The sequence below is a fragment of the Hyperoodon ampullatus genome (assembly GCF_949752795.1).
Source record: "Hyperoodon ampullatus genome assembly, chromosome: 6".
Lineage (NCBI taxonomy): Eukaryota > Metazoa > Chordata > Mammalia > Artiodactyla > Ziphiidae > Hyperoodon > Hyperoodon ampullatus.
Window position 1 is genome coordinate 39,039,468 of NC_136919.1, and position 26,229 is coordinate 39,065,696.

General features: G+C 38.7%; 1 protein-coding gene across 1 annotated transcript; it reads left to right on the forward strand.

Annotated features, from left to right (window-relative positions):
- On the forward strand, window positions 1-25,672 carry ZNF367 (zinc finger protein 367; the record flags this gene model as incomplete). The annotated part of the gene is made up of 5 exons (XM_079705755.1): window positions 1-411; window positions 18,170-18,320; window positions 21,351-21,470; window positions 22,788-22,926; window positions 25,450-25,672. 5 exons carry the CDS (start codon window positions 1-3, stop codon window positions 25,670-25,672), a joined length of 1,044 nt encoding a protein of 347 aa, XP_079561881.1.
- Window positions 25,673-26,229: the final 557 nt, after the last annotated feature.

Sequence of the window (26,229 nt, forward strand, 5' to 3'; positions counted from 1 at the left end):
ATGATCCGGGGTGTGGAGGCGCCCATGGCTGACAACCCGCCGCAGCCGCCGCCCGTCATCTTCTGCCAGGACTCCCCGAAGCGGGTGCTGGTGTCGGTCATCAGGACGACCCCGATCAAGCCCACATGCAGCGGCGGAGGGGAGCCGGAGCCGCCGCCACCGCTTATTCCCACCAGCCCCGGCTTCAGTGACTTCATGGTGTACCCGTGGCGCTGGGGCGAGAACGCGCACAACGTGACGCTCAGCCCCGGAGCCGCCGGGGGCGCCGCCTCGGCTGCCTTGCCCGCCGCCGCCGCAGAGCACCCAGGGCTTCGGGGCCGGGGCGCGCCCCCGCCCACCGCCTCGGCCGCCGCTGCCTCAGGGGGTGAGGACGAGGAGGAAGCGAGCAGCCCGGACAGCGGCCACCTCAAGGTAAGCGGCGCGGGCGGGGCTTGGGGCAGTCGGGGCTAGTTAACGGCGCGGCCCGGGAGCCGGCAGCGCCCGCAGACGCGGCGGGCGGGGCGGGGCCGAGTTTAAAACGCGAGGTCGCTCTGGCAGGGGCGGTGGCGTTGGCGGGTGACAGGACGCTGACGTCACTGCCGCGCGGCAAAAAACTGCCCCCGGGGGCGGGGCTAGGTTTCGGTCACGTGACACCTCCCGGTGGGTGGGGAAGCCCAGCAGACCGGAGGCCACAGGCCAGCAGGTGCAGTAGGCGGGAGCGTGGCCTTGTTGTCACGGAGGGGGATGGTCAACCCGGTCTGCCAGTCGTTCGGCCCACCGCTGAGTCTTTTCTGGCGGGAGAGGGCGGGAAGGGCCGCAGGCCTTGAACTGTTCCTCTGGGTGCGGGGGGAGGGGTTGCGCAGTTTCTGCCTCACCGGAGATACCCCGACCCTGCTAAAGATGCCCTGTAGAGATAGCCGAAGAACAAGAAGGGACTTAGGGGAATCTTCCCCAGCGGGAGTTGAGCCCTCGCTGTCTTTCACGCATCCAGCGTACAACTTTGCTAGGTTCTGAGAGCTCAAGGAGTGGAATGGGACGCTTGTTGTCACCAACCTCGAATTGCTTGGAGTCTCAGACTGTATTAGAGCTGGAAAGAATTCAAACCTACAGTTTACGGATCAGGCAATTGAGGCTTAGAGGCATTGGTGAAGGGAGCTCCCCAAGGTACACAGCTAGGTAGCGGGAACGCTGGTACTGTAGTTGAGTTTTTGTGGCTCCTAGTCCTGAAGCATGTGTTGGAGGTGCCTCTCTGCTGACATATACTTACCTCTATAGACTGTAAGCTCCAGGAGCTCCGGGACAATTTCTCTCTGGTAGACTTATTTGACTTTAATACCTTATACTCTGTAAATGCTGAATAAATGTGCTCAGTTAAGTATTTGTGTAATGAATGGTGCTAATATAAGGTTAATATTCAGATTCTATTTGTTAAGTGGCTATATAAGATAAGCAGTTTGCTAAAGATAAAACAAGTAAATCACCTTGTTGATAAGTACGTCTATATTGGCAAATACTATAAAAATTGAAACAGGTTTTATCATCATTTTACACGCAGTAGCAAAGATGTTGAAACACTGTGTTGAGCCCTGAGGAAATTGATACACTTTGTTACTAATGGCATTGTTATTAAAGAACTATAAATTTATACAGCTATATGCCTTGACACACTTCAACTCTTGAAGCTGCACTTCAGTAAAAATTTGAAAGAAGAAGCAGTAGAAATATTTAGATTAGTGCTGAGTTTGTGAAGTGAACTATCACTGTGTGCTGTCTCTAGGTAGCCCTTAGTAAGATGGCTGGGTATCCTAGATATTTTTCCGTGTTAACATATTTACATGTTTAGTACTTAAAAAAATATATATGTAGTAGGTTATATGGTTGAGCAACATAAAGACATATATGCACAAGTTACTTATAGAAGATTTTGCATCTATTATTTTATTCTTAATTATAACTGAATCTAATTTTGGATTATCCAAGAAGATTAATGTTATAATAGATAAGTGAAATCTATACTTTTGTGGGGGGGGGCTAAAACAGTTTTATCTTCACATAAACCTTTTAGAAAACATTCTTAATGCGTAGGTTTGAATTTTATTTCCACTTTGTCTACCTCTTTTCAGAAGTAAAACATAACACAAGTTATGAAAAACATTTAAAAGTGAAAAGGCTGTTGTATATTTCACTTTTTTGTCTCCTCACCATCTTTCATACCATAACTGTTTCATAAATTAGTAAACAAATTGATTTTAACGTGTCCTTTTATCAATGAAGCAATCCAAATACAGCTCCAAAAATTCATTCATTTAGTTTCTGCAACTTGAGGGGGAGCCTCAAGCCTCCGTATTTTGTGGCTTCTGGAATACACTTTCATTTAAGGAAGTTACCTAGTTTGATTTGTGATCAGTACATTCTAGACTAAAGGTTGGGAGTTCCAGCCTCCTTTACTTTGTTTTGCTTCTCTAAAGTACTCGTAGTTCTTTTATCTCCATATACATCGTAGGTGAATCATGCTGGCTGAGTCTGCTCACTTTTTGGGAAGACAAGTTTGTAATATAGTTGGTGCCAATAACATGGCACCAACTTCTACCCCCTTCTCTCAGTATGTGGGTTAGAGGCAATAACAGCTGTGGGTTTGAGAACAACTTTTGTGTTCATTTACTGTCTTTTGATGCCACCTTTCCCATGGGAGATGTTAACATCTGAGTCCTACACACCTGGTGTCAGCTTTTGCTTGCTTTCTTGTTTGTTTCTGCCCAACACTGCCTCTCCGCCTATGAGGAGAACGTCCATCTTCTACCAACTTATTTTGGCCCCTCATCACAAGATTGTTTAGCACTATTGGGATATAGTTATATATTAGCACTGTCTCTTCCCAGGTTGTAGAATTCTGGGAAGGAAGGGAGAAGGTCTAATTTTCATCTGCCAAATGATATTCCAAGCTTCCATATTTTGTGCCCTTTACTCAGACTGCATTCATGAGGTTACTTCTCCACTTTGGGACCCGTGTAGTTTGGCTTCTCTGCACATCCTCAGATACCACTTACCCTTCAGGACCCGCCAGCTGCCTATCCTGTTTCCCCTTTCTATCACCAATCACTTTAAACATCTAGGCTGCACATGACCTTACAAACAGCTGATTAGTACACAGAAGTTTTTGATAACCACCATGTTTAAACATAACGTCATGTTAACATGTTAACGTGAACATGGTAGCCACCATTTGTTATTTATTGCCTTGCAGAGCAAACCACCAGACTTTGTGTTGATTGTTTTGAATTCTTTAATTAATTTACCTTGTTTACCTGATGAAAAAGGATGAATTAGAGAAGTCCCCAAGATTAAGTTAACATCATATAAGTGGCAGAACTGATTGGAAATTTTTAGAGCCCTTACTCTTAATCTGTACCTGATATTGCTTCTGTGTTTATCATGTGTGTGTTGACTTTAGGGGTTTATTTATTTATTTTTAGTATTAAGAAGATGCAAGTAGGGAATTCCCTGGTGGTGGTCCAGTGGTTAGGACTCTGCGCTTCCAGTGTAGGGGGCATAGGTTTGATCCCTGATCAGGCAACAACATTCCGCCAGGCAGCATGGCCCCCCCCAAAAAAAAGAAGATGCAAGTAGACTTATGAAGTAATACACACTATTCATAACTACCTATATCTTGATTGAGATGCATCATGAGAATACACACAGTACAACAGATAGATGCAAATTAAGACTTAGAAAGTGGTCCAGATAGGTCAAGGTGAGGGATAGAGTTAGGAAGCAGATATGCGAGCCATAGGAAATTCGGATCTAAATCTGAATTCGAAAAGGGAAATAAGATCTATTTACATTTTCTCATGAAAGTGAGAAGGTACACATGCCTCCCTCTGAGAACTGTTTTTCTTTTCCTTCCATGTTGTATCTGTATAATTTATTTGAATTTTACTTTGTACAAAAATGTGTTGAGGACTTTTAGTTTTTTTAGTAATCACATGAATATAAAGTTTGAACATAACTTTTTCTAAAGCTTAGGTAAATGTGTACATTATTCTAAGTGGCTTGAGAAATAACTCCAATTTTATTAAATAACTTTAAAGTTATTGACATTGAAAACAAAATATTTACCATGAAATATTTTAGAAAACACTTTCAAAATCACTATCTTCTGGAGGTACGGAGATTGTTTTAAAAATTAAACCTGCTGAAGTATGCAAACATTTTTGGCGATTTATTCATTTTTCTTTCTAGTAGCTTATTTTGCAGCAGTTGCCATATAATAGCAATAGGATGTCTAAGAGTTTCTTTTTTAACTTTACTTTTTTTTTTTTTTTTTTTTTGCAAATCATCAAACAGTCTTGACAAGATTTCTCTCTTAAGCTACAGGTACACTTAGTGGCTGATGAGTTAACTCTATTATTGTCAAAATGTACATAGATACATGGTTTTCTTATTGCTAAGGCTAAAATGAAAAAGGTCCTCTTTAAGTGACACTGCCTATTTTTGTATATATGGTTAAAATATGCTATTTATTCATTTATTTAGGGTATTAGATGATTACTTGCCTTGTTTAATTTTCTTAGTTGAAAGAATGCACTTAGTGAAGTCTTACCTGTATATGGCTGGGATGTTGTATTATGTTGCATTTTTCAGCTCTTTATTTCTCACTTGGAAAATGCAAGTATGATTTGCATTTTCTTGTTCTAGATGAAACAAGATCTTAGAGTTACTGGGAGGCAGCCAAATAGTTAACTTTAAAAAAAAAAATCTTCCCCCACTATTAAACATGCTTGTTAAAATTTTTTTTTAACCAGAAACAGAGAAAATAGTAATGGATAATCTTAAAATTTTGATACTAGATAGTATTTGATACTAAATCAGTGATTTCAAATTGTAATAGAGTCAACAATATGTTTTTATGTATTTAAAAAATATTAGGGGGCTTCCCTGGTGGCACAGTGGTTGAAAGTCTGCCTGCTAATGCAGGGGACACGGGTTCGAGCCCTGGTCTGGGAGGATCCCACGTGCTGCGGAGCAACTAGGCCCGTGAGCCACAGCTACTGAGCCTGAGCTTCTGGAGCCTGTGCTCGGCAACAAGAGAGGCCGCGATAGTGAGAGGCCCGCGCATCGCGATGAAGAGTGGCCCCCGCTTGCCACAACTAGAGAAAGCCCTCGCACAGAAACGAAGACCCAACACAGCCAAAAATAAAAAATTAATTAATTAATTAACAAAGACTTGTTGAGAATTACTGACCCTATACTTTGCAATACTATACATTAAATGTATAAAAAAAAATTAGGGAAATGATCCTTTCATGGCAGAGGAGTTGTATTACTAAGGTTTTTAATTAATCTTATTTCATGTTCCATTTCTTTCTTAACAGAACAAATCATCTGCTATTTTTATGGATCATAGATGCTGTGTTTGTTTTGCATTTTTAAAACTATTTAAAACAATTATTCATGATATGATCATAACCAGCAACAATTTATACAATTATTGTGGAGAATTGATGAGATCTTTATCCCATTAACAAATATTTATTAACAATGTGCCTAAGTCAGTTAGCTTAGGCTAAACCATGCTACAGAATGAACCTCAAAATCTCAATCTCAACCTAAACAAAGCTCGTGTTATGTATCCTGTGAGGGTTAACAGCAGGTGTGCTCTTCATCCTGTTCATTCTGGGACCCAGGAGGAACATCCCCTACCTGGGACATGCGAGTCTCAAGGCAGAGAGGAAAGAGAGATGGTAGAACCTTGTGATGGCTTTTAGAGCTTTTGCTCAGAAGTCACACATGTGATTTCTATTCACATTTTATTGGTCAAAGCAAAGTCATATGGCCAAGTTGGCCTCATTGGGGCCCACAGTGCGGAAAGAGCAGTGAATATTTTAACAATATTATAATCTGCCACAGTGCTTTCTCACATTCTTTTCACTTATTATCATTATTATTTTGGCTGCATCGGGTCTTAGTTGTGGCACATGGGATCTTTGTTGAGGCGTGTGGGATCTTTTTTCGTTAAGGCATGTGGTCTCTTCGTTTCGGTGCTCGGGCTTCTCTCTAGTTGTGTCTTGCAGGTTTTTCTCTCTCTAGTTGTGGTGTGCGGGCTCCAGGTCATGTGGGCTCTGTAGTTTGAGGTACGCAGGCTCTCTAGTTGAGGCATGCGAGCTCAATAGTTGTGGCGCCAGCTTAGTTGCCCCCCAGCATGTGGGATCTTAGTTCCCTGACCAGGGATCAAACCTGCGTGCTCTGCATTGGAAGGCAGATTCTTTACCACAGGACCACTGGGGATGTCCCCTCACATTTTTTTTCTTTTTATACTTTTGTGGCAGAAAACACATAACGTAAAATTTACCATCTTAACCATTTTGAAGTATTAACTATATGAACATTGTTGTAATAGAACTCCAGAACTTTTTCATCTTACGAAACCAAAACTGTACCCATCTCGAGCTCCCCCTTTCTTCCTCTCTGTGGCCCCTGGCAACCACTATTCTGCTTTCTGTTTCTAAGTTTGACCATTTTAGATAACGCATGTAAGTGGAATCATGTAGTATTTGTCTTTTTGTGACTGCCTTATTTCACTTAGGATAATGCCCTTAATACTCATCTATGTTGTAGCATATGGCAGAATTGCCTTATTTTTTAAGGCTGAATAATTTTTCATTGTATATATCACATTTTTTCTATCCATTCATCTGTCAGGGGACATTTAGGTTGCTTCCACCTCTTGGCTGTTGCAGAAATAGGTTTTAATATCTAAGAATTTTTTAGACATGACTTATCCTATAAGATAACTCATCCATGTTGAGATTGAGCTTTTCTTTCAAGGTGAAAAGTGATTGAAGGGAATTTTGCTGTGGCTTATTATCAAGGTTCCAGGCTGATGTTTTTAAGCTTTGGGAAGGCTTTAGGTTTTTATATTGAGAGCAGTAAAAACATCTTCAGTTTGGATGTAGGTTTTTTTTAATTTTTCTTTTTTTTTTCATTTAACTTATATGTGTAAAAATTTAACTTACATGGAAAGAAAGTTTTTTTCTTCAAGGATATGCTTATTTTAGATTAGTTTTACATACGTAGAAATGTTAAGACATTACAGGGAGTTCCCATCAACCACATATCCAGTTTCCCCTATTGCTGACATCTTGCATTAATATGATATATTTGTTACAATTAACGAACCAAATTGGTACATTATTAACTAAAGTCCATAGTATGTTCAGAGCTCGTTAGTTTTTTTTTAAAAATTGAGCAGAAATTCACATAGCATAAAATTAACCATTTTGAAGTATAATTCACTGATATTTAGTAATTCACAATGTTGTGAAACCACCACCTATATCAAGTTCCAAAATATTTTCATCGCCCCAAAAGAAAGTCCTGTATTCATTAAGTAGTCACTCCCTTTTCCCCTCTATAGGCAGTCTCTGGAAAACACCAATCTGTTTTCTGTCTGTGGTTTTACCTATTTTGGACACTTTATTACATGGAATCATATGTGGCCTTTTGTGTCTGACTTCTGTTACTTACTATACTGTTTTTGAGGTTCATCCACCTTGTAGCATGTATCATTTCTATGGCTGAATAACAGTCCATTGTATATGTATATATACATATGTATATGACATTGCATCACACTGTCAAACTTTTCCACAGTGGCTAAAACTTTACATTCCTACCGGCAATATATGAAGTTTCTAGTTTCTGCACATTCTTGACAAAAAAACACCTATTTCTACTTTTTTCCTGGTTTTTTTTTTTTTTTTTGAGTATAACTGAGTTGGTGTGAAGTCGTATCTCACTGTGAGTGTGTGTGTGTGTGTGTGTGTGTGTGTTTAATTTTTTTTCCCTTCAGGCTTTACTGAGATATAATTGACCTCAATTATAGTTTTGATTTGCATTTCCCTAATGACTAATGATGTTGAGCATCTTTCCATGGGCTTGCTGCCCATACATACAACTACTTTGGAGATATGTCTATTCAAGTCCTTTACCCATATTTTATTTGAGTTTTTGTTGTTGTGTTGTAAAGGTTCTTTATATATTCTGGATACTAAAACCTTATCAGACATATGATTTGCAAGTATTGTATCCCATTCTGTAGGTTGTCTTTTCACTTTCTTGATAATGTCCTTTGACACAAATGTTTTATTAAATTTTAAGTCCAGTTTATCTATTCTTTTGTTGCTTAGGCTTTTGGTGCCACATCTAAGAATCCATTGTCAAATCCAAGGTCATGAATATTTATCCCTGTTTTCTTTTAAGAGTTTTAAAGTTTCAGCTCTGACATTTTGGTGTATGATGCATTTTGAGTTAATTTTTTATATATTGTGTGAGGTACAACTTCATTCTTTTGCATGTAGAATTCCAGTTATCTCAGAGCTATTTGTTGAAGAGCTATTCTTTCCTCATTGCATGTTCCTGGCACCCTTGTTGAAAATCAGTTGGCCATAGGATAAGGGTTAATGTCTTGATTCTCATTTTGTTTCATTGGCCTATGTCTTTCCTTATGCCAGTACTGCACTGTCTTAATTGCCATTGCTTTGCAGTAAATTTTGTAATAGGGAAGTGTGAGTCATGCTTTGTTCTTTTAAAATATTGTTTTGTCTACTTGGAGCCTCTTGCAATTCCATGAGTAGAGGATTGCTTTTTCCATTTCTGCAAAAAAGGTCTTTGGGATTTTAATAGGGATTGCACTAAGTCTGTATATCACTTTGGGTAGCAGTGGTATCTTATATTAAGCCTTCCAGTCCTAGAAATGTATCCCATGAATTTTGATATGTAGTGCTTTTATTTTCATTCATGTCAAAGTATTTTCTAATTTCCTGTGTGATTTCTTTGACCCATTGGCTGTTTAAGAGTATTGTTTAATTTCCATATATTTGTGAATTTTCCAGTTTTCTTTCTGTTATTGATTTATAGTTTCATTCCAAGTATGTCAAAGAAGATGCTTTGGATGATTTCAATCTTTTAAAATTTATTGATTCTTGCTTTGGGCCCAACATATGGTCTATCTTGGGAAACATTCCACGTGCACTTGAAAAAAATGGATATTTTGCTGTTTTTGTGTGGAATGTTCTTCATATTCTGTTAGGTGTAGTTGGTTTATAGTGTTGTTCAAGTCTTCTATATCTTTGTTGACCTGTCTAGTTGTCCTATCCATTAATTGAAAGTGAAAGTCTCCAGCTATTTTTGAGCTGTGTCTTTATTTTCAGTTCTGCCAATTTTAGCTTCATACATATTGGGAGCTCTGTTGTTAGGTGTGCATGTGTTTATAATTGTTATCTCTTTTTCCATCCTTTCACTTTTAAACCTATTTATGTTTTTGGCTCTAAAGTGAGTTTCTTGTAGATAGCATATAGTTGGTTCATTAAAAAAAAAAAATCCATTCTGCCAATCTCTGCCTTTTGTTTGCAGAATTTAATCTATTTACATTTAAAGTGATTACTTACAAGGAAGAACTTCTCCCATTTTATTTGTGTTCTATTGTGTTATACCTATTTTGTTTATCAATTCTTCGATTACCGCCTTCTTTTGGGTTTGATTTTTTTGTAATGAACCATTTTCTTTTCTTTCTTGTTTCCTTTTCTGTTTTTTTTTTTGAATTAATATCACCTTAGCACCAATAGTATACAAAAGTTCTGCTCCCATATATTTCTGTCCCTCCCTTTTTGTTATTGTTGTCATAATTACATCTTATATTGTGTTCCCATTAACAAAGACTTATTATTTTTTAATACACTTGGCATTTGTCTTTTATATAGGAAAGAAAAGAAGAGTTATAAGCCCAAAGTGCAATACTTCTGGCTTATGTAGTTACCTGGTGTCGTTTATTTCTTTGTATGGCTTTGAGTTATTGTCTAGTGTCTTTTCATTTCTGCCTGAAGAACTAACTCCCTTTAGATTTATTGTAGGAAAGGTCTAGCAATGAAGTCTCTTAGCTTTTGTTTGTCTGGGAATGCTTAATTTCTTCATTTTTGAGTGATAGTTCTGTTGAATATAAGATTATTGTTTGATTTTTTTTTCCTTTCAGCACTTTAAACATGTCATCCCACTGATTTGCATAGTTTCTCCTGAGAAATCAGCTGTTAATCCTACTGAGGACTGGTATGTGTGATAAACTGCTTCTTTCTTGCTGCTTTCAAGAGTCTCTCTTTGTCTTTGTCTTTTGATAGTTTGATTATATCTCCATGTATATCTCTCTTTGTGTTTATGCCATTATTTCTTCAAATATTCTTTCTGCCCTAGTCTCTCTTGCCTTATGGATCTCCAATTATGTGTGTGGGGGTATGCTTGCTTGATGCTGTGGTGTCCCCCAGAATTCGTGTGTTGAGATCCTGACCCCCGAAGATGGTGGTGTTAGGAGGTCTTTGGGAGGTGCTTAGGTCATGGGGGTGGAGCCCTCATGAATAGAATTAGTGCCTTTATGAAAGAGGCCCTGGAGAGCTCTCTTGCCCCTTTTGCCATGTGAGGACACAGCAAGAAGGCACTGGCTATGATCCAGGAAGTAGTCCCTAACCTGACCATGCCAGAACCTTCATCTTGGACTTTACAACTGCTAGAACTGTGAGAAATAAACTTTGGTTGTTTATAAGTTACCCAGTCTGTAGTATTTTGTTTTAGCAGCCCAAATGGACCCATAAGACACTTGATGTCCTGCTGGTATCATAGGCCCTGTTCATTCTTTTCTCTTTCTGTTCCTCAGACAGGATAATTTCAGTTGACCTATCTTTAAATTTGCTGTTACTTTCCTCCTGACCGTTCAAATCTGCCATTAAGACTCTGTAGTGAATTTTTTTCATTTCGGTTTTTGTATTTTTTAGTTTCAGAATTTCTATTTTTAAAAATAATTTGTGGGGCTTCCCTCGTGGCGCAGTGGTTGAGAGCCCGCCTGCCGATGCAGGGGACATGGGTTCGTGCCCCGGTCCGGGAAGATCCCACATGCCACGGAGCGGCTAGGCCCGTAAGCCCTGGCCGCTGAGCCTGCGTGTCCGGAGCCAGTGCTCCGCAATGGGAGAGGACACAACAGTGAGAGGCCCGCGTAACGCAAAAAAAAAAAAATAATAATAATAATAATTTGTGGGCTTCCCTGGTGGCGCATTGGATGAGAGTCCGCCTGCTGATGCAGGGGACACGGATTCGTGCCCTGGTCTGGGAAGATCCCACATGCCGTGGAGCAGCTGGGCCCGTGAGCCATGGCCGCTGAGCCTGCGCGTCCGGAGCCTGTGCTCCGCAACGGGAGAGGCCACAAAAGTGAGAAGCCCGTGTACTGCAAGAAAAAAAAAATAATAATAATTTGATTCTTTTTTGACATTCTCAGTTTGTTGAAACAGTGTTCTCCTGGTTTTCTTTTGTTCTTTGTCCATGGTTTCCATTACCCCTTTCAGCATATTTAAGACAGTTTAACATCTTTGTCTAGTAATTCCAATGTCTGCTTCCTCATAGGAGAAATTAACTCCTATGTATGGGAGTTAATATTTTTGTTTCTTTGCATTCTTTGTAATATTTTGTTGAAAACTGGGTGTTTTGAATATTATAAAGTAGTAACTCTGGAAATCAGATTCTCCTTTCTCCTCAGAGTTTGTTTTAGTTGTGTGCTGTGGTTTGTAGTTGCTTGGTGACTTTTCTAAACTGTTTTTGTAAACTCTATTCTTTATTGTGTTTGTTCTTTAAAGTCTGTTTCTTTAGCTTTAGTTAGCTCATATTTTGAGAGAGATCTTGAATGCCAAAAGAAAAACCCTCAAGAAACAAAAACAGAAAAGAAAAGAAAGGGGGGGAAAAAACCCTTCTAACTTTGCAGAATGGTCTGTGCTGTAGCTCTCCTGCTCTACTTAGCCAGACTGTTTACAAGTCTGTCTTAGCCTTCATTTCTTGCTTGTGCTGAGCCTAAAGATCAGCCAGAGGTGAAAACTTATGTTCTCTTCAGGTCTTTTCTGAGTATGCTTCCTGCGCTGGGCAGGCAAGTGTGTGGCTTCCTAAATTCCTGTCTTTAGGATATGTGGGCACTTTACAGTGCCCTAATTTCCCGAGGAAATTCTCTCCCCAACTTTTCCTCCCAGGCTTTTGGTGTGTCTGTGTGCCTTAGTTGAAATCTTTTCCCCCAGGTGGCAGCAAGTTGTTATTGGCCTTACAAGGTTTTTGAGAGATGCCCTCTGTGTAGCCACTTTTCTGCCCAGAGAGAGTTCTAAGTTAGCAAAACAAAGACAAGCATCTTGTGTCAGACCTTCAGGTAGCCCCCAGGCTGGGCAAAACAGACAAACAAAATTCTTTCAGAGTAAAGTCTTCTCTCTTCTTTCTTGAACCAGGGACTAGATTCCTACACTAAGAATGAAGGCAGTAATCTTCAAAGACCACTGAGTGAAGGGGTGGGGCAAGGGTTGTAAAAATTGCTGCAAAGCTTCCCTACTGTGTTACGTTGCTTGTTTCTTGATTCATTGTTCTCTGAGTTGCTGTAAATTTCTCATCATTTTCTGGAGATGTGACAAAGCTGATTCTGAACAGTTTTTGCTCGACTTCTTAGTGATCTTTGGAGGGGTGGGCACTTGGAACTACCTACTCTGCCATTTCACTGATGTCACTCAAGAAAGGTTTCAAAAAATTATTTACAGTTATACCTTTGAGATATTGAGGGTTCAGTCCCAGACTGCTAGTCACACAAGCTTTTGTTTCCCAGTGAATAAAAAGTTATGTTTACACTATACTGTAGTCTCTTAAGTGTGCAATAGCATTATGTCTAAAAATTACCTCAATTAAAATACACTTTTAAAAAATTTTTCTAAAAAATATTTCTAAAAAATGCTAATCACTATCTGACAACACAGGGTTGCCACAAACCTTCAATTTGTAAAAAATGCAGTATTTGCAAAATGCAATAAAGTGAAGCGTAATAGAGACTCTGGGAGGGCTCATGCCAAGGAGTACTTCCCAGAACTTCTGCTGCCAGTGTCCTTGTCCCCACAGTGAGCTACAGCCACCCGCCGCCTCTGCAGGAGACCCTCCAACACTAGCAGAAAGAAGTGAGAACTTGATTATCTGGGCAAGAGTCAGCTCTACCCAACACCAGTCCTCCCATCAGGGAACTTGCACAAGCCTCTTAGATAGGCTCATCCACCAGAGGGCAGACAGCAGAAGCAAGAAGAACTACAATCCTGCAGCCTGTGAAACAAAAACCACATTCACAGAAAGATAGATAAGATGAAAAGGCAGAGGGCTATGTACCAGATAAAGGAACAAGATAAAACCCCAACTAAATGAAGTTGAGATAGGCAACCTTCCAGGAAAAGAATTCAGAATAATGATAGTGAAGATGATACGGGAAAAAGAATGGAGGCAAAGATTGAGGAGATGCAAAAACTGTTTAACAAAGACCTAGAAGAATTAAAGAACAAACAAACAGAGATGAACAATACAATAACTGAAATGAAAACTACACTAAAAGGAATGAATAGCAGAATAACTGAGGCAGAAGAAAGGATAAGTGACCTGGAAGACAGAATGGTGTAATTCACTGCTGTGGAACAGAATAAAGAAAAAAGAATGAAAAGAAATGAAGACAGCCTAAGTGACCTCTGGGACAACATTAAACACAGCAACATTAGCATTATAGGGGTCCCAGAAGGAGAAGAGAGAGAGAAAGGACCAGTGAAAATATTTGAAGAGGTTATAGTCGAAAATTTCCCTAAAATGGGAAAGGAAATAGCCACCCAAGTCCAGGAAGCGCAGTGAGTCCCATACAGGATAAACCCAAGGAGAAACATGCCGAGACACGTAGTAATCAAACTGTCAAAAATTAAAGACAAAGAAAAATTATTAAAAGCAGCAAGGGGAAAACAACAAATAACATACAAGGGAACTCCCATAAGTTTAACAGCTGATTTCTCAGCAGAAATTCTACAAGCCAGAAGGAAGTGGCATGATATACTTAAAGTGATGAAAGGGAAGAACCTACAACCAAGATTCCTCTACCTGGCAAGGGTCTCATTCAGATTCGATGGAAAAATCACAAGGTTTACAGGCAAGCAAAATCTAAGAGAATTCAGCACCACCAAACCAGCTCTACAACAAATGCTAAAGGAACTTCTCTAAGTGGGAAGCACAAGAGAAGAAAAGGACCTACAAAAACAAACCAAAACAATTAAGAAAATGGTCACAGAGGCATACATATCGATAATTACCTTAAACGTGAATGGATTAAATGCTCCATAGGGACACATACAGACTGAAAGTGAGGGGATGGAAAAAGATATTCCATGCGAATGGAAATCAGAAGAAAGCTGGAGTAGCAATACTCATATCAGATAAAATAGACTTTAAAATAAAGAATGTTACAAGAGACAAGGAAGGACACTACATAATGATCAAGGGATCAATCCAAGAAGAAGATATAATGATTATATATATATATCCACCCAACATAGGAGCACCTCAATACATAAGGCAACTGCTAACAGCTCTAAAATACGAAATCGACAGTAACACAATAATAGTGGGGGACTTTAACACCTCATTTACACCAATGGACAGATCATCCAGACAGAAAATTAATAAGGAAACACATGCTTTAAATGACACAATAGACCCAATAGATTTAACTGCTATTTATAGGACATTCCATCCAAAAACAGCAGATTACACTTTCTTCTCAAGTGCACATGGAACATTCTACAGGATAGATCACATCTTGGGTCACAAATCAAGCCACAGTAAATTTAAGAAAAATGAAATCATATCAAGCATCTTTTCTGACCAGAGCGCTATGAGATTAGAAATGAATTACAGGGAAAAAAACGTAAAAAACACAAACATATGGAGGCTAAACAATATGTTACTAAATAACCAAGAGATCACTGAAGAAACCAAAGAGGAAATCAAAAAATACCTAGAGACAAATGACAATGAAAACACGATGATCCAACACCTATGGGATGCAGCAAAAGCAGTTCTAAGAGGGAAGTTTATAGCTATACAAGCCTACCTCAAGAAACAAGAAAAATCTCAAATAAACAATCTAACCTTGCACCTAAAGGAACTAGAGAAAGAAGAACAAACAAAACCCAAAGTTAGCAGAAGGAAAGAAATCATAAAGATCAGAACAGAAATAAATGAAATAGAAACAAAGAAAACAATAGCAAAGATCAATAAAACTAAAAGCTGGTACTTTGAGAAGATAAACAAAATTGATAAACCATTAGCCAGACTCATCAAGAAAAAGAAGGAGAGGACTCAAGTCAATAAAATTAGAAATGAAAAAGGAGAAGTTACAACAGACACTGCCAAAATAAAAAGCATCCTAAGAGACTACTACAAGCAACTCTATGCCAATAAAATGGACACCCTGGGAGAAATGGACAGATTCTTAGAAAGGTATAACCTTCCAAGACTGAACCTGGAAGAAATAGAAAATATGAATATACCAATCACAAGTAATGAAATTGAAACTGTGATGAAAAATCTTCCAACAAACAAAAGTCCAGGACCAGATGGCTTCACAGGTGAATTCTATCAAACATTTAGAGAAGAGCTAACACCTATCCTTCTCAAACTCTTCCAAAATATAGCAGAGGGAGGAACACATCCAAACTCATTCTATGAGGCCACCATCACCCTGATACCAAAACCAGACAAAGATACTACAAAAAAAGAAAATTGCAGACCAATATCACTGATGAACATAGATGCAAAAATCCTCAACAAAATACTAGCAAACAGAATCCAACAACACATTAAAAGGATCATACACCATGATCAAGTGGAATTTATCCCAGGGATGCAAGGATTCTTCAATATAAGTAAATCAATCAATGTTATACACCATATTAACAAATTGAAGAAGAAAAATCATATGACCATCTCAATAGATCCAGAAAAAGCTTTTGACAAAATTCGAGCCCCATTTATGGTAAAAACTCTCCAGAAAGTGGGCATAGAGGGAACCTACCTCAACATAATAAAGGCCATATATGACAAACCCACAGCCAACATCATTCTAAATGGTGAAAAACTGAAAGCATTTCTTCTAAGATCAGGAAGAAGACAAGGATGTCCACTCTCACCACTATTATTCAACATAGTTTTGGAATTCCTAGCCACGGAAATCAGAGAAGAAAAAGAAAAGGAAAACAAATCGGAAAAGAAGTAAAACTGTCACTGTTTGCCGATGACATGATACTATACATAGAGAATCCTAAAGATGCCACCAGAAAACTACTAGAGCTAATCAATGAATTTGGCAAAGTTGCAGGATACAAAATTAATGCACTGAAATCTCTTGCATTCCTATACACTAATGAGGAAAAATCTGAAAGAGAAATTAAGGAAACACTCCCATTTACCACTGCAATAAAAAGAATAAAATACCTAGGAATAGACCTACCTAGGGAGACAAAAGACCTCTATGCAGAAAACTATAAGGCACTGATGAAAGAAATTAAAGATGATACCAAGAGATGGAGAGATATACCATGTTCTTGGATTGGAAGAATCAATATTGTGAAAATGACTATACTACCCAAAGGAATGTACAGATTCAATGCAATCCCTATCAAATTACCAATGACATGTTTTTTGGAAGTAGAGCAAAAAATCTTAAAATTTGTATGGAGACACAAAAGACCCTAAATAGCCAAAGCAGTCTTGAGGGAAAATAACGGAGCTGGAGGAATCAGACTCCCTGACTTCAGACTATAGTAGAAAGCTACAGTAATCAAGACAATATGGTACTGGCACAAAACCAGAAACACAGATCAGTGGAACAAGATAGAAAGCCCAGAGGTAAACCCACGCACCTATGATCAACTAATATATGACAAAGGAAGCAAGAATATACAATGGAGAAAAGACAGTCTCTTCAATAAGTGGTGCTGGGAAAACTGGACAGCTATATTTAAAAGAATGAAATTAGAAAACTCCCTAACACCATACACAAAAATAAACTCAAAATGGATTTGAGACCTAAATATAAGACCGGACACTATAAAACTCTTAGAGAAAAACATAGGAAGAACACTCTTTGACATAAACCACAGCAAGATCTTTTTTGATCCACCTCCTAGAGTAATGGAAATAAAAAAATAAATAAATAAACAAATGGGACCTAATGAAACTTCAAAGCTTTTGCACAGCAAAGGAAACCATAAACAAGATGAAAAGACAACCCTCAGAATGGGAGAAAATATTTGCGAACGTATCAACGGACAAAGGATTAATCTCCAAAATATATAAACAGCTCATGCAGCTCAATATTAAAAAACAAACAACCCAATCCGAAAATGGGCAGAGGACCTAAATAGATCTTTCTCCAAAGAAGACATACAGATGGCCATGAAGCACATGAAAAGCTGCACAACATCACTAATTATTAGAGAAATGCAAATCAAAACTACAATGAGGTATCACCTCACACCAGTTAGAATGGGCATCATCAGAAAATCTACAAACAAATGCTGGCGAGGGTGTGGAGAAAAGGGAACCCTCTTGCACTGTTGGTGGGAATGTAAATTGATACAGCCACTATGGAGAACAGTATGGAGGTTCCTTAAAAAACTAAAAATAGAATTACCATATGATCCAGCAATCCCACTACTGGGCATATACCCAGAGAAAAACATAACTCAAAAAGACACTTGCATGCCAGTGTTCATTGCAGCACTGTTTACAATAGCCAGGTCATGGAAGCAACCTAAATGCCCATTGACAAACGAATGGATAAAGAAGATGTGGTACATATATACAATGGAATATAACTCAGCCATAAAAAGGAACGAAATTGGGTCATTTGTAGAGATGTGGATGGATCTAGAGACTGTCATACAGAGTGAAGTAAGTCAGAAAGAGAAAAACAAATATTATATATTAATGCCTATATATGGAACCTAGAAAAATGGTACATATGAACCGGTTTGCAGCACAGAAATTGAGACACAGATGTAGAGAACAAATGTATGAACACCAATGGGGGAAAGTGGTGGGGGGTGTGGGTTTGTGGTGTGATGAATTGGGCGATTGGGATTAACATGTATACACTGATGTGTATAAAATTGATGACTAATAAGGACCTGCTGTATAAAAAAATAAATAAAATTCAAAAATTGAAAAAATAAGTGAAGTGTAATAAGTAAGGTATGCCTGTATTATGATATTTTGTTTTAATGAGTGGAGTCCAAGAAATTATTTTAATGTTTATGCACATTGTTAACAGGATGGAATCCGACGTGGTAGACCCAGAGCAGATACTGTACGGGATTTAATAAATGAAGGAGAGCATTCGTCCAGCAGAATACGTTGTAACATCTGTAATAGGGTGTTTCCACGGGAGAAATCGCTCCAGGCTCACAAACGGACTCATACAGGTAAGTTGAGCAAATTTTAGAGAATGCCAAAAGTGATACTTAACTGAAAGCTGATTTGATGTTTGGGCCTATAAATTAATTTTTAGTTACCTTACATTTCCTTATTGTAAAGTTTTAAAAACAGGCACTGTGTAGTCAGCTTCTCTTTTGGTGGGGAGGGATAGTTTTCTGAGCATTGATACCGTGTGATTTCCAAAGTTATCATGGTAATTAATGTAGTTGACACAGAAATGTTATTACTAAATTTGATTCTATCCTTCTATGCACCTGAATTTTACTTGATATGCCCTTAAGTTGTCTGTATAATTGTTAAAACTGATTTGTAAGCCAAATCCTGTATCAGTTATAGTCGAATTTTTAATAGAATTTCTAGAGTCCTCAGGGTATTTGACCTAACTATTAAATCTAAGGTGAAGTATAATTTTTCAGAATTAAGTGTATTGTAGGTAGCTATCCCAAGACTATCATACATCTTTTTTTGTGTAGAGAAGTTATACTTGCATTTAAAATACCATAAAAATACCATATAGAGGGCTTCCCTGGTGGCGCAGTGGTTGAGAGTCCGCCTGCCGATGCAGGGGACGCGGGTCTGGGAAGATCCTACATGCCGCAGAGCGGCTGGGCCCGTGAGCCATGGCCGCTGAGCCTGTGCGTCCGGAGCCTGTGCTCCGCAACGGGAGAGGCTACAACAGTGAGAGGCCCGCGTACTGCAAAAAAAAAAAAAAAAAAAAAAAAAAATACCATATAGAGAGCAAAAAGATAATATAAAGAGGGCCTTGTTCTTTCCATAGATACAGTTGGTCCCACCCAGAAGGAGCCATATGGTTCTAATAATGATATCAAATAATTTACAGATGAGGAAACTGAGGCACAAAAACACCCAATTACCACTGACTTACAGCTTCTCATACCCTTAAGTCTAGAACTACACTGGCCAGTATAGTAGCACATGTGGCTGTTGAGCACTTGAAATGTGGCTAGTCTAAATTGAGATGAGCAGGATGTTTAAAATACACTTAGTATGAAAAAAAGAGAGTAAATGATATCTTTAATAATTTTTGATAATGATTACAAATTGAAATGATAGAATTTTAGATATATTGGGTTAAATGAAGTATATTATCAATTAATTTCACCTGTTTCTTTTTACTTTGTTAATGTGGCTACCATAAGTGGTTCTCATTCTATTTCTGTTGGTCAGTATGGGTCTAGAACTTGGGCTTTTAACCCTTAGTCCCCTGTTTGTTCCACTATGTTTATGGTCATAACCTGTTTCTTTTTTCTTTCTGTTTTTGAAAAGATATATATATATATATATATATATATATATATTTTTTTTTTTGCCGTACGCGGGCCTCTCACCGTTGTGGCCTCTTCCGTTGCGGAGCACAGGCTCCGGACGTGCAGGCTCAGCGGTCATGGCTCACGGGCCTAGCCGCTCCGCGGCATGTGGGATCCTCCCGGACTGGGGCACGAACCCGTGTCCCCTGCATCGGCAGGCGGACTCTCAACCACTGCGCCACCAGGGAAGCCCAAAAAGATATATTTTAATGGTATGCTAGAATACAGTTTTCTTAGCTAAATCCCTGAAAAAGGGTAAAATTTTAATTTTGAATCATTATAAACTAAGTGGCCAAGATGTTTTGACTTTAGATTATTCAGTAAAACTATTACTGAATGAATATCTGATTTTGAGAATTTTTGTATTTTTTCAATCTACTTAGTCTGAAATAACCCCAAATAACTGGTACACAGCTGTAGAGTACATGTTACTAGTGTGAAATCAGTTGCCAAGATTCAAGACCATGTGGCATAATAAGAAGGTGCCTGAGTCCCAGTCCGATCTACCACTAACCCATTGTGTGTCACCCAGTACTTCCAGGCTTACTGCACTGTATGCCAGGGAACTGAGCCAAAGATCTCCATGCTGTAGTTAAGCTCTAATAGTATATGCTCTGTAAAAAGCTTTTGTCTTACTTTATCCTATGTTTATTAACTTGTGTCCAACTGTCACATTCGTTTAGTACATTTCTAAATAATGAGAAATTTAGGGAAGACTCATTACTGTTCTTTGAGTCATATGGGAAGAACCAGTATATAATTGTTAACCAAAGAATGTTTATTCAAGGAATAATAAGTTTAATTATGATTGAAAAACAACCTTTTTGAGTACCTTCTTTAGCCTAGCACTGTGTTGTATATAGGAATTGAAATGGAGTACAAGGTGTTACGCATCTTTGTATAAGGAGGGTACCATGATACATAAACAACATAGGACACTGAGTTAGTGAAGGGATATGTAGCTTAATATTTGGAGGTGGGGGTTGGGGGGTAGGGAGGAGTTTTACTGAGACTACAGGATTGGGAAGATTTGAATGGGCAGAAAAGATAAGGATTTCAAGGAGTAGAAGATGGGGAACTGCCTCATGGCTGGAATGAATCTCCAAGAGGGAAGTAAAGATAAACCCCACTCCCTAACCTAGTAGCTATAGTGCAGGTATTAGAGGACCATTTAAAAGTCAGCAGATAATTTTCAGTTGTTCAAGGAGTATAGTAGGGTTTGGGGTAATTTTAGAGGGTAGTTGCATGGCAGCTATTCTGGAAGTGCTGTGCAGGTCAGAGACTAGAGGCCTGCCAGGGTTCATTCTAGGTGGGAGGGGCTACCAGTCTGACCAGGGGAGGTGGCAGTGGGAAGGCAGGAGTGGCAGACATGTTAAAGAATCAGCAAGAGCTAGCGATTTGGATTGTGGGGTGAAAATGTGGAATAAGTTGAAGATGATAACTTTAAGGATTTGAACCTGGGTACCTAAAAGCTCAACGCCTAAAGAAAATATTGGGCTTCCAAGTGGATAGATGCTTCATATCATCTAAGTGTGCCCTTAGCACTTCCACTTGCAGCTCTGCAGAGGCTGTAACATGTTTTATTGTTGTTTGCAGTCGTAACTTATATAAAGGTTGATTCTCTCTCCCTGCCCCTTCCCCTTCTCACCTTATTGTCTCAGAAATAATATATACCATCTGTCTACTTAGGTGAGAGACCCTATCTGTGTGACTATCCAGACTGTGGAAAAGCCTTCGTTCAAAGTGGACAGCTCAAAACCCATCAGCGTCTTCACACCGGAGAAAAACCTTTTGTTTGTTCAGAAAATGGTATGGTGTTAGGAGTTAAGTTTATGGAATAGCTAGTTGGGAGTTAAAAGTTAGAATATCTTTTGCTTGAATTTTGGGGAAGTGAGATTTTTGATAAAGATTTAATCAAACCTCATAAGTTTTCTTCCTTGTTAATTGTGATTCATGCTCGATTTCCAGGAAATGACTGATTTTTAAATATTCTTTTTAGGTGAAAATCTTAAAGGGCAATTAAAAATGCTATATCCAGTTGTATGCTGTAGAAAAATCTATACAAGTAAATACAGCCTTTAGAGTAGGCTTTTACTTTGGTTTTAAACTTTTTAACTGTTAAACTGAAAGAAGCACATTATTGTCGAAATTTTCAGTACAGGAGGAGCGGGGGTGGGGTGGATTTTACCAGCTCAACACTGCTACTGTTGGTAATTTCATAGTTTCTTAAGCTGTTTTTCTTATGTACATTTTTACACAGTTATATTTGAAATCCAGTACAGTTTTGTTCTGTTGCTCCATGGTTTTCTTTTTTTTAAATAGATCTTTACTGGAGTATAATTGCTTCACAATACTGTGTTAGTTTCTGTTGTACACCAAAGTGAATCAGCCATATGTAAACATATGGCCCCATATCCCCTCCCTCTTGAGCCTGCCTCCCACCCTCCCTATCCCACCCCTCTAGGTCATCGCAAAGCACTGAGCTGATCTCCCTGTGCAATGCTGCTGCTTCCCACTAGCTAACTATTTTACATTCGGTAGTGTACATATGTTGATGCTACTCTCACTTCGTCCCAGCTTTCCCCTCCCATCCCGTGTCCTCAAGTCCATTCTTTATGTCTACATCTTTATTCCTGCCCTGCAACTAGGTTCATCAGTACCATTTTTTTTTTCGATATATGCATTAGCATATGAACGATTGCCTCAATGTTAGTTATTAAATATTTAATTTGTTTTTAAAATTTGCTTGTTACCAACAAACATGAGGGGCATGTTTTCCTACTTAAACTTTTGTTTACCTTTGGTATGTTTTTTTATGATAGAGTCCAAGAATAAAATTCCTGGGTCAGAGATTTTGAACATTTTTATGACTTGTGCTAATAAATCACTTTCCAGTGGGGTTGAATGCATTTACATTGTGATGACCAAGGTGAAAGAACCGTCTTCACATTCCTCTCAGTGGCATTGATAATATCAGCTTAGGGTTATTTTTTTTTTCTCTTCAAGTTATAGAATGATAAATTTCATCATCTTAATTTATTTTTCTCGGATACCAGAGAAACTGAACATTTTCCATGTCCGCTGGATGTCCAGATTCTGATAACTGTTTCCTTCTGTGTTTTGAAGGCTGCCTAAGCAGATTCACCCATGCAAACCGCCACTGTCCGAAGCACCCTTATGCCAGGCTGAAGCGAGAGGAGCCCACAGATGCTCTCAGTAAGCCCCAGGCTGTGGACAACCAGGCTGCCGCCGAGTGGTTGGCAAAGTAAGGCTCTCTCTGGAGTCTACTGCAGAACACTGCCCAGTGTGGGGGTTGAAGTTGGGGACTTTGACAGTTCTTTCAGTTTAAATAAGTTGCTTTTTTACACATTTTATAAAATAACTTGAAATGGCACTTTGTTTCCTGAAACCACAGAATTGTTAGGAGTTTTATTTGGATCTGTGTGATAGAAAACTACTATATGATATTAATTAGTCTGAGTGCTCAGACCACAATTTATTTTAAAAGCAAGAGTTTACCCCATTTGAAAAGAATGTTTTTTATGTATTCTATTTCATTTGTCATTAATGCAGTCCCTCTTCATTTTCTTTATATTGGTTTTAGCTACGTGTTGATTATTAGAGGGATAGAGACTAGATGTTATTCTAAAGTAAAATTCCAAAAAGCACCCAGTTTAATTTTTTCTAATGGCAACAAGGGGACCAGTATAAAAACATTTCTCTAAGGATATTTTGATTTAAGGAGTCATCTATCACATACACACCAGCAGCAGCTGACTGCCGCTCCCCAGCTTCACTGGCTTCCTCTGTACTGAGGATAAAGTCTAGAATCCCTAATTGTGTTGCTGTGGCTCTGCCTCCCTCTAGCAACACAGCTGTCTCCAGCCACCCGGGCTCCTTGTCTCTCAACAGCACTATTGCTGTTGTTTCCAGGCCTTTGTGCTCACTTCCCTCTTCATTTAGCCACTCTGCTCGTTCTTCATTTCTTACTCAGGTTAAACACCACTTCAGGAAGTTCTTCCCTAACCTGCCCACTAACCCCCAAAACAAACAAGGTTAAATCCACTTAATAGATGCTTTTAAAACACATTGTATTTTCCCTCTCAAAACCTCCTTCACACATTTACTTGTTCAGTGGCTATCTTCCCTGCTGGATCGTAAGCTCCACAAGGGCAGGGAATATGTTTGTCCCGAGTACTGCATCACTTCCTTCCTCCCTCTTCCTCCTGCCTGGCCCCCACTGCCCCATTATATCTAATTTTGCCCAAGCCAGAAACTTATTAGTCATCCTTGTGTTTATCTTCTTTTTCTCCCATCTACTCAGTGACCAACCTATGGATTCTACTTCCTTAACAATTATCAGATTCAGCCACTTCAGTCTTCTCAATCCATTCTCCATGCTGCTGCCAGAGGAGTCTTTCTAAAATGCTAATATGATGCTCAATATTAAGTCTAAGTCCTTTATTATAGCATTCAAAGCCCTTCATTACCCAGTCCTTGCTGACCTTGCTAAGGTATTTTGCTATTTTGCTATTTTCCTTTTTTAGTTGTCCTTCAAGTCATACTGAACTGTTTGCATTTGTCTTTTTATACTTCTGAGTATTTCCAAAACTTTTCTAGTTTGAGTAGTCTGGATTTCCTGAAATCTGGTAATTGTATTTTTTTTGGTATGTAATTTTAAAAACAGCTTTATTGAGGTATAATTGGCACACAATAAATTGTACATATTTAAAGTGTATAATCTGGTGCGTTTTGACATATGTAGACACCTGTGAAACCATCACCAAAATCAAGATAGTGAACTTACCCATCACTTTCACAGGCTTCCTCATGTCTCTTTGTAATCCGTTGTCCCTGCATCTCCCTGCCCTCCTCCACCCCAAAGGACACTGACTGATCTGTTTTCTGTCACTATAGTTAGTTCACATTTTCTAGAGTTTTATACAAATGGAGTCATATAGTATGCACTTCTTCGTCTGGCTTTCTTTCAACCAGCATAATTATTTTGAGAGTCATCATGTTGTTGAGTGTATCATTTCATTCCTTTTCATTGCTGTGCAGTAATCTGTTATATGGATGCACCTCCATTTATTTATTAATTCACCTCTTGATGGGCCTTTATGTTGTTTTTGGCTATTACAAATAAAGCTGCTATGAACATGAATATACAAGTCTTTGAATGGACATTTTTGTAGGTAATGGTACTGTCATTTAAATATGCCTTTCTTTGGTTATCAAAAAAGGTGGAACATTTGTATTTTCTCTTGTGAATTATCAGTTGGCTACGTAATAGAAAATGATAGTGCTCTTAAATTTTTGAGTAAGCTCTATGTGTTACACATATTAATCCATTTGTCCTATTTTGTGGGTTTAAACTTTCTCATAGTTAACTCTGTCAGCAGCCATCATTCCTCTGTGGATAGAATAAATGGGTTTCTAATGATTATTTTACTGTTTCTATATTTTATTCTAGTCCATTTCGCATATGATCTTTAAGGCAGCTATAGTTTAATGACAAAAACACGTGACTAGAGAGTTGAGTATAAGACCCAGAACTGCCACTTGTTGATTTTGTTATTCTGAGCAAGTCCTTCAACTTCTTGAACTTGAATTTTTTCCTCTGTTATGGAAAAACATGTAATGTATGTGAAATCCCTTTATAACTTTATAAACTGAAACACAAAATAATACTGTAGGAAAGACCTCCCCTTTTTTTTTCTTTAAAGAAAAGTGAACATTTGAGAATGTTATATATACTGTATAAGTAATACGGATGCATTTCATATAGGTACTGGGAAACACGAGAGCAGCGTACTCCCACCTTGAAAGGAAAGCTGGTTCAGAAGGCAGATCAGGAGCAGCAGGACCCTCTGGAGTACCTTCAGTCTGACGAGGAGGACGATGAGAAGAGCGGTGCCCAGCGGCGTCTGCAGGAGCAGCGGGAGCGCCTGCACGGAGCCCTCGCTCTCATCGAGCTCGCAAACTTGACGGGAGCGCCGCTCCGCCAGTAGCCAGAACACTGACTCTTTCCACTGTACAAAAGTACTGCCCAGCGTACTTAAAAAGTAGATCCTTGGGCGTAAGCTAAGCACCTTATTTGCTTATCATAGGCTGCTATTCTGTAGAAATTTATGAAGAATGTCATTGCCCCAGAATATGGGGTGAGAGAGAATTGCACTTTTTTTATATGGTATTGGATTTCTTGTAAAGTTTAACATATTTTGTAAATATGGGACGTCTAGTACAGGGTAGAAAACTACATATTGTGGGAAGCTAGATTTTGCAAGTTTAATGCATTCATTGGAAGCAGTTCTCACAGGAAGCACTTTCTGAATAAGACACTTGTATGAAAAAAAAAAAAGAATGGTACATGTAGCCAAAGAAAGTTTAAATAGATTATTTATAAGATCATTTTTAACAATGTATATTAGTATGTTTAACAATACTGTAAACACTGAAACAAGCAAGAAAGTATAAGATGTGTGTAAGATATATATTTTTAAATTGCAAAATAGTGTGCCTAATAAGACTAGAGAAATGGAAAACTGACTATTTCGGAAGACTTTCT